Below are 17,557 nucleotides of genomic sequence, written 5' to 3' on the forward strand. Positions count from 1 at the left end.
AATAGTGAACAAGGACACAAAGTGTGATTTCAAACACAGACTTTAAAACATCGAATCTGAACTCTGTTAGCTCACAGTTTTCTGCAGTTGGTTACTTTCTCGAAAACAAAAATGTTACCCAGAAAGCACTGTTTTTAACAGAATATTACTGTTTTAGTGAAAAAACATTATTTTACCGTAGAATATGACCGTTTTTAACAGCAATTTTTTACAGTGTACATTGTTAGCTAGTTAACTTCTCCTCATATAACTTCTTACATTACTTTTGTTTAAGTATATGTATTTATTGGATATTGCATATTGCCATAACGTACAGATGCTAACAGTTTCATGTATCCTTTTGGCAACTAAGCCAAAATTAAATTCCATCATCTCAGTAAGGTAACATGTGCACATCATCACAGGGAATCACAAAAACATGATACACATAACGTTAGCCATCCACAAACAAAAGCTCCACTGTCCAGTCCCAGGTTGTGAGTTTGTTGCTAAGTATCTTTCAGAGTTGTGTTTCCACCTATGAATTTATATTAGAAACAATAGAAAAGTTTGTTGTCATGAGATTTTTAAAGTAAATAAATAATAATTATAACAATAAAAGATTGGATCCTTTGGTTTTTCGGTGTTGCCAACTTTATTTTAGTTTTTTTTAATTATTTAAAACTTTAAAAATTTAAATAATTATTTTGTTGTTTTTTGCATGGTCAGAATTGAGGAGAGAGTAACACATTTCACTGCAGCACTTTGTGTGTGTGTGAGTGTGTGTGTGAGTGTGTGTGTGTGTTTATTGGATATGTGATTGTGATAAATGTTGGCAGTTGCTTTAAAAGTATGCTATATACCAGCGGTGCTCAATCCTGTTCCTGGAGATCTACCTTCCTGTAGATTTCAGTTGCTATCCGTATCAAACACACCTGAACCAATTAATAAGGACCTGAACACCACTTGATAATTACAGGCAGGTGTGTTTGATATGGGTTTGATATCATGTGATTGCTTGAGACCAATCAAAGATCAAAACATGACCTCTCTGGCTTGCTTTTTTAATCTCTAATTATTTTGTTTAATTCCACTACTCGCTTTGTTTAATTTCACTTCGCAGTGGTGTATGACAGAATTTTGCATGCTCAAACATTAGTTTGACCGCAGCCTTAGTGTGCAGACCTGTAATATGTAAGACAATATTTATATCTGCTGATTTCTTAATTTTGTTATACATTTTCTGTTATTTATTTGTTTGGTGCCAAAACAATAAAATAAATTTGTCTGAAAATTTTTTATGCCTTCTATTTTTAAATGACAGCTAAGAATACTGATTAATTTAATAACACTACAATAACTATATATGACATACTATTAATGTGTATGCAGTATAATGCTGTGATTTGTAACACTACAATACAGTAACTAAGGGTGCTTTCACACCTGTGAATCGATTCAGTTGTTCCGAAACAGAGATTAGAATTGTTACATTGTTGCTCTTGGAGCGGTTCGCTTTCACACTGCAAAGTTTCTAATCGGACCAAAAGAGCTAAAACAAGTCACGTGCGAGTAAACTCTCCTTACATTGGTCAGAGTGTCAGGGTTTATTTTGCAGCGTCCCGCTCAGCTGTCAGGAGAGGTGGTGGTTTGGTGGTGATTGACAGGGTGCGCGCGCGTGACGTGTCTGAGGAGAGACACGGTGGGGAGGGGTGAGAAGGGTGCGCGATGATGCCTATTTGAGGACTGGGAGAGAGACACGAGATTACCAGGAGATCATCACTCGTTTGCGGGCATCCGGAGACTCGCGAAACTTCCCGCCCTACTCATAACTCTCTCTTCATATAGCCGTAAGCCTATTACATATCCATAAAACACTGTGATATAACCGCGCTCGGATCGGATCGCTTTCTCACTGCAATCGAACCGCTCCAGGGTTCGTTTCAATCGAGCCGAGACCACCTCATTCAAGCGATCTCGGAGCGATTACTTTGGCGCGGAACAGAGCGCGATTGCCCTGTTCACGTATGTCAATCGAACCGCGCTAACTGGGCAAACGAGATGCGTTCCGAAACAAAAGTGTAGGTGTGAAAGCACCCTAACTGTAAACAGTTTCCAGTTAGTTACCACTGCTGCTCTATTACAGTAATTAACTGGCAACACTGTTGCCAGCCACTCAATGTAATGGTTCAGTTACAGTAATTAACTGGCAACACTGTTGCCAGTTACTTACTGCAACCAAAATTTTACAGTGAGTAGCTGGCAACAGTGTTGCCAGTATTCTACTGTAAAAAAAACACGGTAAGGTCTAACAGTGTATAATAAATGATCTGTTGACTATATTGATCTGAAATTTTGCACATTAAAGATTTATCTTACACATTAAAAAACACATTGAGGTTGTGATGCTCCTTTTCCTTTAATGTGTGCAGTGTGAGACCAGGATCATGTGTGTCCAGCTCTGTGTCTCTGAAGAGTGACTGGTCAATGCATAATCCACCAGACCTTAGAGAGAAAACACCATCATCTGCCCAAAGGTATTTAGTGCTGTGCATTATTGATCACACATGGACTGTAATTCAGTATTCATCAATACATTTTTATTATACTTAATATGTTTAAAAAGAGTCTCTTTAATAAATTGTGTTCTATAATGTTGGCTTTCTTGGATGTCCCCCCTTTTTATATCCTTTTTGAGCCATGAGGCATAACCATGGGGTCTACTCATTGATTCTTTGTGTTGTTATTGTTCCTGCAGTGTGGATAGAGATGATCAGACTGGAGACCTGCAGCAGGATTCACTCCAATCAGAACTTGATGAACTTCAGAGAGTCAAAGAGCAGCACAAAACCATCATGAAGAACAAGTATGAGAGATTATTTGAGGGAATCAACCATGGAGAGACTCAAACCCTCCTGAACAGGATCTACACACAGCTCTACATCATAGAAGGAGAGAGTGAAGGAGTAAATGAAGAACATGAGGTTATACAGATGGAGAAAACAACCAGAACAAAACTTTCACAAGACAGTCCAGTCAACTGCAATGACATCTTTAAAGCCTCAGCTGGAGCAGGACATGAGGAGAAGATCAAGAAGGAGAAAGCCCAGATCAAGACTGTTCTCACTAAAGGCATCGCTGGAATCGGGAAAACCGTCTCTGTGCAGAAGTTCATACTGGACTGGGCCGAGGGAAAAGACCATCAGGATGTAGATTTCATGTTTGTGCTTCCATTTCGAGAGCTGAACTTGATCAGAGATCATCAGTACAGTCTTCACAGACTTCTGCTGGACTTTCATCCTGAACTTGAAGATCTGGAGCCCAAGATTTATGAGCAGTGTAGAGTTGTGTTCATCTTTGATGGTCTGGATGAAAGCAGAATCACACTCAACTTTTCAGATGAGGAGAAAGTTTGTGCTGTGACTGAATCTTCATCAGTGGCTGTGTTGATGTGGAGCCTCCTGAAAGGAGATCTGCTTCCCTCTGCTCTCATCTGGATCACCTCCAGACCAGCAGCAGCCCATCAGATCCCCTCCAGATACATCAAGCGTCTGACAGAAATTCAGGGATTCACTGAGCCTCAGAAGGAGGAATATTTCAGGAAGAGAATCAGCGACGAGCATCAAGCCAGCAGAATCATCTCCCACATCAGAAGAGCAAGAAGCCTCCAGATCATGTGCCACATACCCGTCTTCTGCTGGATCTCCTCCACTGTGCTTCAGAAGCTCCTGGAAGAAGATGTGAGTGCAGAAATCCCTCAAACTCTGACTGAGATGTACATCCACTTCCTGCTGATTCAGATCAACATGAGGAAGCAGAAGTATGAAGAGAGAGATCCAGAGAAACTCCTGCAGTCCAACAGAGGAGTGATCCTCAAACTTGCTGAAGTGGCTTTCAGACAGCTGATGAAGGGCAATGTGATGTTCTATGAGGAGGACCTGATTGAGAGCGGCGTAGACGTCACTGACGCCTCAGTGTATTCTGGGATCTGCACTGAGATCTTCAAGGAGGAATCTGTGATTCATCAGAGGAAAGTCTACAGCTTCATCCATCTCAGCTTTCAGGAGTTTCTGGCTGCTTTCTTTGTGTTATACTGCCATTTAACAGAGAAGAGAGAACCGCTGGAGTTGATTTATGACAGAGGAAATTCCTATAATCAATATCCACAGTCCAGCTCTGAGAACTCTCTGTATGATCTGCTCAGATCAGCAGTGGATAAATCTGTCAGGAGTAGTAATGGTCATCTGGATCTGTTCCTGCGGTTCCTGCTGGGCGTCTCACTGGAGTCCAATCAGAGACTCTTCCAGGATCTGCTGACACACACAGAAAAGAGCTCAAAGAGCATCAGGAGAATCACACGGTACATTAAAGACAAGATCAAGAGAGATAAACGTCTCTCAGCTAAAAGATCCATCAATGTGTTCCAGAAGAAGAGAAATTTCCATCTTTCAGCTGAAAAATCCATCAATCTGTTCCTCTGTCTGCTGGAGGTGAAAGATCAGACTCTGGCCAGAGAGATTCAGGAGTTTGTGAAATCAGACAAACACTTGGAGGAGGAACTCACTCCTGCTCACTGCTCAACAATCTCCTACATAATTGAGATGTCAGAGGAGCCGCTGGATGAGTTAGACTCTAATAAATTCAACACATCAGATGAGGGAAGACGGAGACTGATAGCAGCTGTGAGAAACTGCAGAAGAGCTCTGTGAGTATTCATTGATTGATCACAGAAGACACACATCAGTCTGCACTGAAGACTCAGATCAGTTTAGTGAATCACAGCCCTGCTTTAACAGATTCACACAAACACTGTTTATTCCTCATCTCAATACTGAAGCAAAACGACAAAAAAGGCTGAAAACACTCTGAGAGTGTGTGTGTGTGTGTTGCTCTTGGATAATTGTGTTTGTTTTCTGATCAGAGAAATAGTGTAATTTTAGACACAGTATTGTTGTCTCGCCGCAGACATGCCTCTAATATTACATTTACTGTAGGCCTAAACACTAAACTTTACTCTGAGCTCAGTAAAATGCTCTTTGATTTGTTATTAATTATCTGTTAATTAATTCATTACAGTCATATGAATTGGGAAATACAGGTTTAGTTTAGTTTAATGTAGTTTCCATAAATAAATTAATAAACAAAAAGAACAGATTTTAAATTAAATAAATAGGAAATAAATGGAATAAAATGTATAAAAAATACATTTTCAGCTTGTTCTGTGCAATTCTTGCAATTCCCTAGAAGTAATGAGCATATGCTGTAATGTATTTAAAATTTACTCATTTATTGTGAATATTTCAAGTGTGAAGTCAAATATGAAAAAATAGCAGATATAATATTGCTCTTTATTGTAATTTCTGTTGAAATGATCATTGATTCATATTCTTTGATTTTTTACTCACACAAACAACATTTGTACTTATTTAATAATCTACTTCATTTGCTTTACATTTAATCCTAGAAAATAACTCAAATCCCTGTAAATCCCTGTGCTCCTCCAGCTGAATAGTGTCACGACTGTCAGTGACCACCTGAGGGCGCTGTAGTTCTATAGACAGAGTGGAACTACAGTGGTAAAAAAAGACTACATTTCCATACATACCACGCACATACACCGGAACATATACACTGACCTGTCATCACATCTGTTCTGTGTTACCGTTGATTATCTGGACTATATATTTCATCATTCCACCGTTGTTTATCGCGCCGTTTATCTTTCTTGTCTCCAGTTCCAGTAAGTCTGATATTCCGAGTTGTTATTCCTGATCTTGTTCTCTTATCCTGTTAAGTCTAGTTCATGTTTATCCATCTTAATTTCTTGTTTCGTTGTTTATTTGTTACTTTGCACCTTGATATTTTTGAATTTTTGTTCACTGCTTTTGCACTATATTATATTAAATCTGCACTTGAATCCGCAATCTTTTTGTTCCTGTTTTTGTTATTGTTTTGATCACGCTTAACGTGACAGAACGACGCGATCACATAATGGATTCAGCAGGTAATATTCTAGTGCGAATTAAACAGGGTAACCGCTCCGTTAAGCGTTACGTTAAAGAGTTTTTGGATCTGGCCCCAAGCAGTACATTTAGTGACTTACTGCTAATGATGTTTTGTCGGGGAGGACTTCTAGAACCTGTACGATCCAAAATGCCGCCATATGAGGAGGATTGGAACCTTTACCGCTTCATTGAAGCAGCATTGTTGATCGCTGGCTCCCCTCTCTTTGTTGCCCTGAGGGAGGAGAACCCTCAGGAGGGAGGCCTGAGTGGAGGGCAACAGAGAGGGATATTTTCGGAGCCAGCCGATTTAACAAAGGGAAAGAGGAAAGAGGCTGGATTAGACTTGCGGACTTATCCGCTTCGGGCTGTCCGGAGACCACCCTTCTCGGAGCCTCTGGAGACACTCCTAGAGCTGTGTGATACACCAGTTTCCGCTCTAATCCCACAATGCCTGCCAGTGTCGGTTCCAGCTCCAGAACAGGCTCCTTCTTCTGCCGACAGCGCTCTCCCTCAGATAACCAGACGGAGGAAGCGTTGGAAGAGGACTGCCAATGCACCAGAAAGTCCACCAGTGTCGGCTCCAGCCCCAGAGCGCCTGCCAGTGTCGGCTCCAGCCCCAGAGCACCCGCCAGTGTCGGCTCCAGCCCCAGAGCGTCCGCCAATGTTGGCTCCCGCCCCAGAGCGCCCGCCAGTGTCGGCTCCAGCCCCAGAGCGCAGTACTGTGCCAATTCCAGTCCGGCTCCTGGCTTTACTGGCGCCACCCTGGCTCCTCGCCCTGCCGGCACCACCCAGGCTCCTCGCCCTGCCGGCGCCACCCAGGCTCCTTGCCCTGCCGGTCCCAGTCCGGCTCCTGGCATTACCAACGCCATCCAGACGTCTTGCCCTGCCGGCACCTCCCAGACGTCTTGTCCTGCTGGCCCCAGTCAGGCTCCATGCCCTGCCGGTTCCAGTCCGGATCTTTGCTCTGCCGACCTCGCTCGGGCTCCTTGCCCTGCCGGCTCCAGTCCAGCTGCCTCCTGTCCCGCCGGCTACAGTCCAGCTGCTTCCTGTCCCGCCGGCTCCAGTCCAGCTGCCTCCTGTCCCGCCGGCTCCAGTCCAGCTGCCTCCAGTCCCGCCAGCTCCAGTCCAGCTGCCTCCAGTTCCACCAGCTCCAGTCCAGCTGCCTCCAGTCCTGCCGGCTCCTGTCCAGTTGCCTCTCCAGCTGGCTCTCCTAAGCTGGGGCGCCTGAACCACGGACCTACCCTGATCTGGCCCTCCCATCCCTCCCTTTGTTCCTGCTCCGCTCCCCCCCCTCCCTTGTGAACTGTTCTGGGAGCGTCTGGTAGCCGCTCTTTAGAGGGGGTGGTAATTTCACGACTGTCAGTGACCACCTGAGGGCGCTGTAGTTATATGGACACTGAGTGGAACTACAGCAGCCAAAAAGACTAAATTTCCATACATACCACGCACATACACCGGAACATATTCACTGACCTGTCATCACATCTGTTCTGTGTTACCGTTGATTATCTGGACTATATATATTCCATCATTCAACCGTTGTTTGTTATCGCTTCGTTTGTCTTTCTTGTCTCCAGTTCCAGTAGGTCTGATATTCCGAGTTGTTATTCCTGATCTTGTTCTCGTATCCTGTTAAGTCTATGTGACGAGGGTATAGAGTAGGGTTTAAATCTCTTTAAATAAAAATAACCGACTACGCCACCCCAGGAGTTACCCAGGGAATAAACTATTAGAAAAGGACACAGGTTCGTTTCTCCCAGAAAGGCACAGAGACGTGAGTTAATGAAAAAGTACAAAAATATTTATTTGGAGTAAAACTATCAAATGGTACGGTTCTTAAAAATACATCAAAAACTCCCACTTCATTATTAAACACAAGAAACAATAAATAAACAAAACCAAACCAGGATTGGAGGTTCCCACTGACTGGGTACGAGTGGACAGACTTTACCCCAGCACACGCACACACCACAGTGCACTCAAAAATCACGCTATCACGCACTCAGTGTCCACAGCACACGATAGAGAAACACCACCACCAGTGGAAAGTGACCCGTCACCCACCGGGGGAAACCTCAGTTCCTGAAATAAATAAAAATCAATAACCAACAAAACACAAATAAGTGGGTCAATCAGGTTAACACCTACTTTACATGATCTAATTGAAAGATAGCTACAGCTGTATTTACACCATCTGACCTACACTAGACCCAACATTAACTGTTACTAGAAATAAGACTAAACTCACAAAAGAATACTCTTAATAACGAAAGACAAAATCAATACTTTGCATAAATAAAGACACAACAAAAAAAAAACAGAAGAATGCTTATGTTGACAAATCAATTATCCAACACAAATAAACAAAATGAAAGAATGAAGAGGAGCACAAAGCAGCACGCTAAGAGTTATTGCAGGCAGTCCCCGCTAGCAGCTGCATTGGTGGTGTCCAAGCGGCAGCCAATACGCTGCCGTTAGCATTAGCAGCAGTTGCAGACGGTCTCCGGTAACCACGGCAATAGCGATGAACACGGGAGCTAGTAAGCAAATGATACCAGAGGAAGATCCGACGTGAGAGAGAAAGAAAGGGGAAAAGGCAGGATCCTAAGGAGGAAAAGCGCAAACAAGCCCATTAACATGGTCCTTTAAATGATCACACCACATCATACGTGCTTCACTTACCAATGGGCGCACACTCAGACACGTTCTAAATCACTCGTTGGTCGATACAATACAGCGAGGTGCCGGAATTAATAGCTGTACAGCATGAAACACGCAGGTTAAAATGCGGCTAAACCCCATTACTCAGCCAGTTCAAAGCCATCACATACCTGCAACTGAACAGTCATCCAGCCCCCACAGCCAAGGGAAAAGCCACCGCCACACGATGCACTAGAACAATGCCAAAAGAGAGCTTAACGTGGGTCGATTCAAACAACTTACAAAATTCAGAACGAGCGCAGAGCCTCTACCTGTAGCCGCGGCTACAGACACCCAAACCAGTGCGTCGGAGTCGGACGTGACGTATCCCAAGCACCGACCAATCAGGTTTAAAAAGGCGGTGCTACGTGCCAATTGGCCGATGTCAATGCCAATCAGCTGCACAGCACCATCACATTTTGGTTACTCATTTCAATCAGCTGCACTACACCATCACATTCCACCCCCAATTTCTGCAACGTCGCCCCGACGGTGAACTAAACATATCATTAATCGACGAGCCTAATTCCAAGGGCGAAAGAATGTACCAAAAGGGTTACTCGCTATACTGGACACTGTCCCTGTACCTACAGCTCGTGGAAGGTGGTGCAGGTTAGAATGCTGACCCGCCGTACTTCTCACAGTTCTCCTTACCACGACTTCGGCTGCTTTTACAGGGTTAGAGGGCACCACTTCAGGCTGCACAGTCTCCCCAGTTGCTCGACCCTCCAGTTCCTCGTCTACCACCCGAGGAACAGGGGGGACAGCACCCTGTGACCTTGACCTTCCTCTAAGCTCTGGTGTCTCAGGAACTAGAACCAGCAAGTCTCCATCACACTCCTCATCTGAAGGCTGCATGCCATCACCCATTGCAGGTTCAGGTGGACTAGGAAGCAGATTCGGACCAAGCTGGACCTTCAACAAGGATCTGTGTACATGTTTGGTTTTACTGAGGTCTGCAACAGGAGCAATAGTATAGACTACTCCACTTTCAGTAGGTGCTTTTAGGACTTGGTAGACCACTGAGCTCCACAGGTCTTGGATTTTACATCTACCTCGCACACTATGATCGCGAAGGTAAACTAGTTGACCCTCCTTCAGTGGTGCTTCCCTTACCTGAAGATTATGCCGGGCCTTCCGCCGGTCGGCTGCGGCACCCAATCGCTCACGAGCACCTTCAAAAGCGACTTGTAACCGATCTTGCTGTTCCACAATCCACCCATGAACACTGCCGGCTGACGGCTCTTTAACTCTACCCAAGAGGAAATCAATGGGAAGTTTAGGTTCCTGTCCAAACATCAAATAATAGTATTTTCCAGTTGACTGGTGAGGAGTAGTGTTGTACGCAAAGAGAACCTGAGGGAGACAAAGTGGCCAATCACTCTTTTAAGAAGGTGGAAGAGAACGCAGCAGATCATGTAACGTTCTATTGAAACGCTCACATTGACCATTTCCAGCAGGGTGGTATGGAGTAGTACGTGACTTTACAACTCCATACAACCCACACAGCTGCTGAATTAAAGTGGACTCAAAATTACGACCTTGGTCGGAGAGGATGCGACCTGGCACCCCAAATTTACAAAACCATTCGGCCACAAGGACCTGGGCTACAGTCTCGGCCCGTTGGTGTCTAGTGGGTATAGCTAAGGTGTACTTTGTAAATATGTCAGTCATGACCAACACATTTTCTAGGCCAGATCTTGAAGGCTCCATCAAAGTGAAATCGAGAGCTAAAATCTCGTTAGGCCGAGAAGCCAGAAGATGTCCCATATAACTACTGGGAGCAGAGGGGGTGCCTTTAGCACACTGGCAGCGCTCACACTCCTGGCACCAGCGTGCAATGTCAGCAAACATACCGGGCCAGTAACATCTCTGACGAACCAGCTGGGAAGTACGCTCAACCCCCTGATGTCCATGCTGCTGATGCAGCTGGGTCAAGACCTCAGTCTTCATGACGGCTGGTAGTAACACCTGGAGAACTTCCTCGCCGCCATCCGGCCGTGACACACGCCGATAGAGCACCCCTTCAATTTCCACAAGGCGGCCCCATTGGCGAAGCAAGATGACTGCCAAGCGAGAGAGCTGCTTACGCTCCTCCGAGGTAGGGAGCAACTTACGCCTCCAAAACACCAACACCTCACCAATGACTGTGTCTGCTTCCTGCAGAGCACCCATGTCACTGCCAGAGGGGCAGGGAAAGGCGGTAACTTGATTGACCTGGGTCACCAATCCATCTGGGGCCACTTGCTGCAACACAGCTGGAACAGCCACCCCTGGACACAGGCCTTGAACTTCTCCTGTACTGGAAAAGTTCTGCCGGGACAAAGCGTCTGCGTTACGATTGCTCCTACCCGATCTATACTTTATTTCAAAGTCAAATGCAGACAATTGAGCAGCCCAACGATGCTCCATTGCACCTAACTTGGCAGAATTCAGGTAGCTAAGGGGGTTGTTATCAGTAAAGACAATACATTTTTGGCCTAACAAATACTCCCTGAACTTTTCAGTCATGGACCACTTGAGTGCTAAAAACTCCAATTTCATTGAACTATAATTAGATGGATTACGCTCGGTGGGCCTAAGACTGCGGCTGCCATATGCTATTGGTCGCACCTTGCCTTGTTGTTCCTGTGAGAGGACTGCCCCCAAGCCTCCCTGACTGGCATCGATCTCTAAAATAAAAGGCAGAGAAAAATCAGCATAGGCCAACACTGGAGCACTAGTTAGCTTAATTTTCAACCCCTCAAAGCTACTTTGACATTCTGTGGACCAAGAAGCCGCAAAGTCATGGGCATTGCCCTTTCGCTGTTTTGGGTTTGCAAGCTGAGCCACCAGCCTATGGAGGGGGGCAGCCAATTTGGAAAACCCCTCCACAAAACGACGGTAGTAGCTAGCAAACCCCAAAAATGAGCGCAACTCGGTAACGCTGGTCGGGCAAGGCCAGTTGGCCACTGCCTCCACTTTACCTGGATCGGTAGAGACCCCCTCTGACGAAATAATGTGACCCAAATAACGCACTTCCCTTTGAAAGAAAGCACACTTGGATAACTTGGCCTTCAACCCTTCCCTCTGCAGATGGCTCAGGACAACCTCCATCCGTGCCAGCTGTTCATCTATAGAGGAGGAAAAGACAATAATATCATCCAAATACAGGAGGAGGGATTGGCACTGTTGATCCCCAAACAACCGTTCCATCAATCGTTGGAAGGTGCTTGGGGCATTACACAGTCCAAACGCCATCCTATTCCACTCAAAAAGGCCAAAAGGGGTACAGAAGGCAGTCTTAGGCTTGTCCTTCTCAGTTACAGGCACCTGGTTATACCCACTGGCTAGGTCCATGGTGGAAAACCAACAGGCCCCAGCCAGCGAGTCCAAAGTTTCCTCAATACGTGGTAGAGGGAATGCATCCTTTCTGGTTTTCGCATTCAAACGACGGTAGTCTACACACATGCGCAGACCACCGTCTTTTTTCTTAACCAGGACAATGGGCGAAGCATAAGGACTGGAACTTTCTCTAATCACCTGGGTCTCTAGCAGTTGGTTGATATGTGCCTTTACCACCTCATACTCAGACGGAGGGATGCGCCTGAACCGCTGCCTGACAGGGATCTCATCTAACAATGGTATATCGTGAGATATCAGGTTTGTACAACCCAAATCACCATCGTAACTGGAAAACACAGGCAAATACTTCAACAGCAATGCCCTAACTTTACCCTGCTCTACCTCAGGCAGTTTTGACAGGTCTAAAGTGGCTATTTGCTCCTGCACAGAAGGAGAAGACTGTGCACTTACCCTAGCGGCCACCATGTTTACCTCTGCGACCTCTGGGGGTAACGTAACTACATCAACCTTACTCACAACGCCCACAATAGTTCTGGCGTACAATACCACATCTATAGTGCCCACGTTGACTATGGGCACATAGACCGTACCACCATCCACCTTTAGGAGCGCAGGAGAGGCCAGCAAACCTGCAGGGAGACCAGAAATTGGAGGTTCAAACAGTACAGCATTACCAGAATACTGCACCGAACAAGTTGTAGCAACAAATTTTACAGTGCCACCTGGGATGCGACACGCCCGACGTCCACGCACTCTGACTTGTCCTTCTGCATCTTTAACTGGCTGAACTCCAGCTTGATGACAATTTTGTAAGGCCTGAAAGATAAAACTAGGGGCCTGTGATACTGCCGGTAAATCAAAAAGGCCTGTACCATGCTGGCCGAATAGCTCCTGGTAGCAGCGGCTCAACACATTCATACCCAATACACCAGGTGTTTGTGCACACATGCCCCCAGGAGGATCTTTAACAACCAGCACGCCACAGCCTGAAACTACTCGCCCACAAAGCTCTATATCTAATTCCAAATAACCAATATAAGGAATTGAAAGACCATTTGCAGCTCTAAGCTGTAACCAATGACATGATCTAAGCTGTTCTTGACCCCACAGCCCAAAATTAGTCATGAAACAACTCTCAGTAATGGTGGACACCATGGAGCCGGTGTCAACCAAACAAGGGACCTGAACCCCACCTATAGTTACAACGAGCTTCGGACATGTAGACATTAAACACGGCATATGATCATTAGAGCCTACCCTTTTCCCAACCAAGTTATGGCCCTGTAACTTGGTGGGAACTAGTTTTCCGACGGCTGGCTGGAGGATGACTGTTCGCGTCTTGTTAAAGCAGAAGTTATTTGGGCTGATGGTGCACGGACCGACATCCGCCCACCATCGCAATTTCTCGCAAAATGGCCTGGCTGACGACATCTTCTGCAAATAACAGGGTTAACTTTAGGTGGCGGCAAACTGGGTGAACAACTCTGAAGCAGAGACATACTTTGAACTAGTTGATTTAATTGTTGCTGCTGCTTCAGCAACATGTCCCGCAATTCAGTCATTTCAGACTTTGCCCCACTACTAACACTTCGATTCCCCTGCACCCCATACTGAATACCATAAACTGATGGAACAGACTGACTTCGGCCCCGCGCTCCCCCAGGCATGCCCTCTCTTTCCCACCGAAGTGCTTCACCACGTACGTCAACCAATGTGGCAGTAGGTTGACGCCGAACAAACTGCTTAAGTTCACGACGAAGGGTGCAATCATTAACATTTTCCACTAACTGATCTCGCAGTAAAATTTCTGCATTAGGCATGCCATGAGGTGACTGACCTTTAACCTTTTCCAGAAGGCTCATCAGGGCTAAGGAAAACTCCACCAAAGTTTCCCCTTCCTGCTGTCTTCTGGAAAAGAATGACTCCTGAAGAGCTACATAAGACTTAGTACAGCCATATAGATCGCGCAATACCTGAATCACCCGCTTTGGATCCTCCCTTTCACTCTGTGGCCTATAACGAATTTCCTCTCTTGCCTCTCCCTCCAGGTGATCAAACAAGAAAAATGCCCGATCAGCTGAAGACAAATGGCAAAGACGCATACAAGCCTCTGCTTCTTCCACTCACTCATTGATGTCAATTCCGGACCGGCCACTGAATTTTGGACATTTACGGTCTCGAGGAACGAAAACAAATCGTTCGGTTGACGAGGGACCAGCATCAATGAGGGGAGGATCTGAAACAACAGGAATAGAAATATTAGATGGACCCGGCAGTGCAGCTGGCACCTGCTCTTGCCGTAGTCGCTCATTATCAGCTTTTAATTGAGTTACCAACTCCCTTAACTCACGCAATTCATCTTCCATTGCTACAACGTACAAGCGAAAAGTCAACGTTTGTTGACTCACCAAAAAGAATAGGGGAGGGGGAGGGAGACTGCCGCAATTCAATTCCTACAAAAATGAAAATATACAAAAACAAACACACGTCTCTGCACACAATGAGGGGGAATCCTGCCGACTACGCCAGAATGTGACGAGGGTATAGAGTAGGGTTTAAATCTCTTTAAATAAAAATAACCGACTACGCCACCCCAGGAGTTACCCAGGGAAACAACTATTAGAAAAGGACACAGGTTCGTTTCTCCCAGAAAGGCACAGAGACGTGAGTTAATGACAAAGTACAAAAATATTTATTTGGAGTAAAACTATCAAATGGTACGGTTCTTAAAAATACATCAAAAACTCCCACTTCATTATTAAACACAAGAAACAATAAATAAACAAAACCAAACCAGGATTGGAGGTTCCCACTGACTGGGTACGAGTGGACAGACTTTACCCCAGCACACGCACACACCACAGTGCACTCAAAAATCACGCTATCACGCACTCAGTGTCCACAGCACACGATAGAGAAACACCACCACCAGTGGAAAGTGACCCGTCACCCACCGGGGGAAACCTCAGTTCCTGAAATAAATAAAAATAAAAATCAATAACCAACAAAACACAAATAAGTGGGTCAATCAGGTTAACACCTACTTTACATGATCTAATTGAAAGATAGCTACAGCTGTATTTACACCATCTGACCTACACTAGACCCAACATTAACTGTTACTAGAAATAAGACTAAACTCACAAAAGAATACTCTTAATAACGAAAGACAAAATCAATACTTTGCATAAATAAAGACACAACAAAAAAAAACAGAAGAATGCTTATGTTGACAAATCAATTATCCAACACAAATAAACAAAATGAAAGAATGAAGAGGAGCACAAAGCAGCACGCTAAGAGTTATTGCAGGCAGTCCCCGCTAGCAGCTGCATTGGTGGTGTCCAAGCGGCAGCCAATACGCTGCCGTTAGCATTAGCAGCAGTTGCAGACGGTCTCCGGTAACCACGGCAATAGCGATGAACACGGGAGCTAGTAAGCAAATGATACCAGAGGAAGATCCGACGTGAGAGAGAAAGAAAGGGTAAAAGGGAGAAGGGAGGATCCTAAGGAGGAAAAGCGCAAACAAGCCCATTAACATGGTCCTTTAAATGATCACACCACATCATACGTGCTTCACTTACCAATGGGCGCACACTCAGACACGTTCTAAATCACTCGTTGGTCGATACAATACAGCGAGGTGCCGGAATTAATAGCTGTACAGCATGAAACACGCAGGTTAAAATGCGGCTAAACCCCATTACTCAGCCAGTTCAAAGCCATCACATACCTGCAACTGAACAGTCATCCAGCCCCCACAGCCAAGGGAAAAGCCACCGCCACACGATGCACTAGAACAATGCCAAAAGAGAGCTTAACGTGGGTCGATTCAAACAACTTACAAAATTCAGAACGAGCGCAGAGCCTCTACCTGTAGCCGCGGCTACAGACACCCAAACCAGTGCGTCGGAGTCGGACGTGACGTATCCCAAGCACCGACCAATCAGGTTTAAAAAGGCGGTGCTACGTGCCAATTGGCCGATGTCAATGCCAATCAGCTGCACAGCACCATCACATTTTGGTTACTCATTTCAATCAGCTGCACTACACCATCACATCTAGTTCATGTTTATCCGTCTTAGTTTCTTGTTTCGTGGTTTATTTGTTACTTTGCACCTTGATATTTTTGGATTTTTGTTCACTGTTTTTGCACAATATTATATTAAATCTGCACTTGAATCCGCAATCTTTTTGTTCCCGTTTTTGTTATTGTTTTGATCACGCTTAACGTGACAAATAGGACATTTGTTGATGTGTATTTGCTCAAATCTAACACAGTGTTGCTCTTGGATAATTGTGTTTGTTTTCTGATCAGAGAAATAGTGTAATTTTAGACACACTATTGCCGTCTCGCCGCAGACATGCCTCTAATATTACATTTACTGTAGACAAAAACACTAAACTTTACTCTGAGCTCAGTAAAATACTCTTTGATTAGTTATTATTAATCTGTTCAATAATTCATTACAGTTATATGAATGGGGAAATACAGGTTTAGTTTTTTTTAATGTAGTTTCAATAAATATATAAATAAAAATAATTTATTTTATTTTTATGAGGGTTGAATGAGAGCCCTATGTCCACAGGTGGGAGTTGCAGCCCAACACCAACACCATGAGGTAGCCTGACTGCCATTAGGTACTGAGATGAGATCCTCAGACCCTTTTGTGAGACCATATACAGTGTGGTTGGCCCTGGATTTCTCCTAATGAAGACAATGCTGGACCTCATGTGTCTGGAGTGTGTCAGCAATTCCTGCCATTCACTACAGTTTTAAATGTGACTCCAAATCCAGTCCTCCATGGGTTAATACATTTGATTTCCAGTGATCATGTCTGTGTGATTTTGTTGTCAGCACATTCAACTGTGTAAAGAACAAAGTATTCATTCAGATCTAGGATGGGGTATTTTAGTGTTCCCTTTATTTTTTGAGCAGTATATATATATATATATATATATATATATATATATATATATATATATATATATATATATATATATATATAGTTTTTTTTTCAGTGTTACTTTTATCACTGTAAACAGTGCTCATTTCTTACTGCTGATTTTGTTGCGCTTTGTCCTCTACACAGGCTACAGCACTGTAATCTCACTGTTCAGTGCTGTGAGAGTTTGTCTTCAGCTCTACAATCCTCAAACTGTGTGCTGAGAGAGCTGGACCTGAGTAACAATGACCTGCAGGATTCAGGAGTGAAGCTTCTCTCTGATGGACTGAAGAGCCCAAACTGTAAACTGGAGACACTGAGGTAAAATAAAAACATTTTCATTAAATAAATGCTGCCACAAATGACTTTTACATTTTAAAATGCAGCAAAGTATGAGGAGGTAAAGAGCATTTGCTGTAATGTATTTTATTTTTTGTTTATTTATTGTGTATATTTCATACTTTAAGTGTAAAGTCAGAAATGAGAAAACCCTGTTTATAGCAGATATAATATTGCTCTTTAGTGTAATTCCTGCTGAAATGATCATTGATTGGTGTTCTTTTGTGTTTTTGGGGCGTCTCT

The 17,557-nt window shown here is 44.4% G+C and overlaps 2 protein-coding genes across 5 annotated transcripts in view; both read left to right on the forward strand.

The window, feature by feature from the left end:
- The window catches only part of LOC148680399 (protein NLRC3-like), a 36,190-nt gene that overhangs the window by 5,859 nt on the left and 12,774 nt on the right, over positions 1-17,557 (forward strand). For all 4 annotated transcript variants that reach the window (XM_088650178.1, XM_088650180.1, XM_088650179.1 and 1 more), the window contains 3 exons: positions 2,412-2,516; positions 2,738-4,684; positions 17,123-17,296. In XM_088650178.1, coding sequence (XP_088506304.1) covers positions 2,412-2,516; positions 2,738-4,684; positions 17,123-17,296 — 2,226 coding nt within the window. The remainder of the gene's footprint in view (positions 1-2,411; positions 2,517-2,737; positions 4,685-17,122; positions 17,297-17,557) is intronic.
- On the forward strand, positions 4,691-16,525 carry LOC148680400 (uncharacterized). The gene is made up of 2 exons (XM_088650605.1): positions 4,691-7,626; positions 16,095-16,525. Exon 1 carries the CDS (start codon positions 5,971-5,973, stop codon positions 7,210-7,212), a length of 1,242 nt encoding a protein of 413 aa, XP_088506731.1. The 5' UTR covers positions 4,691-5,970; the 3' UTR covers positions 7,213-7,626; positions 16,095-16,525.

Source organism: Danio rerio, chromosome 4, assembly GCF_052040795.2.
Source record: "Danio rerio strain M-AB ecotype USA chromosome 4, GRCz13ab, whole genome shotgun sequence".
NCBI lineage: Eukaryota > Metazoa > Chordata > Actinopteri > Cypriniformes > Danionidae > Danio > Danio rerio.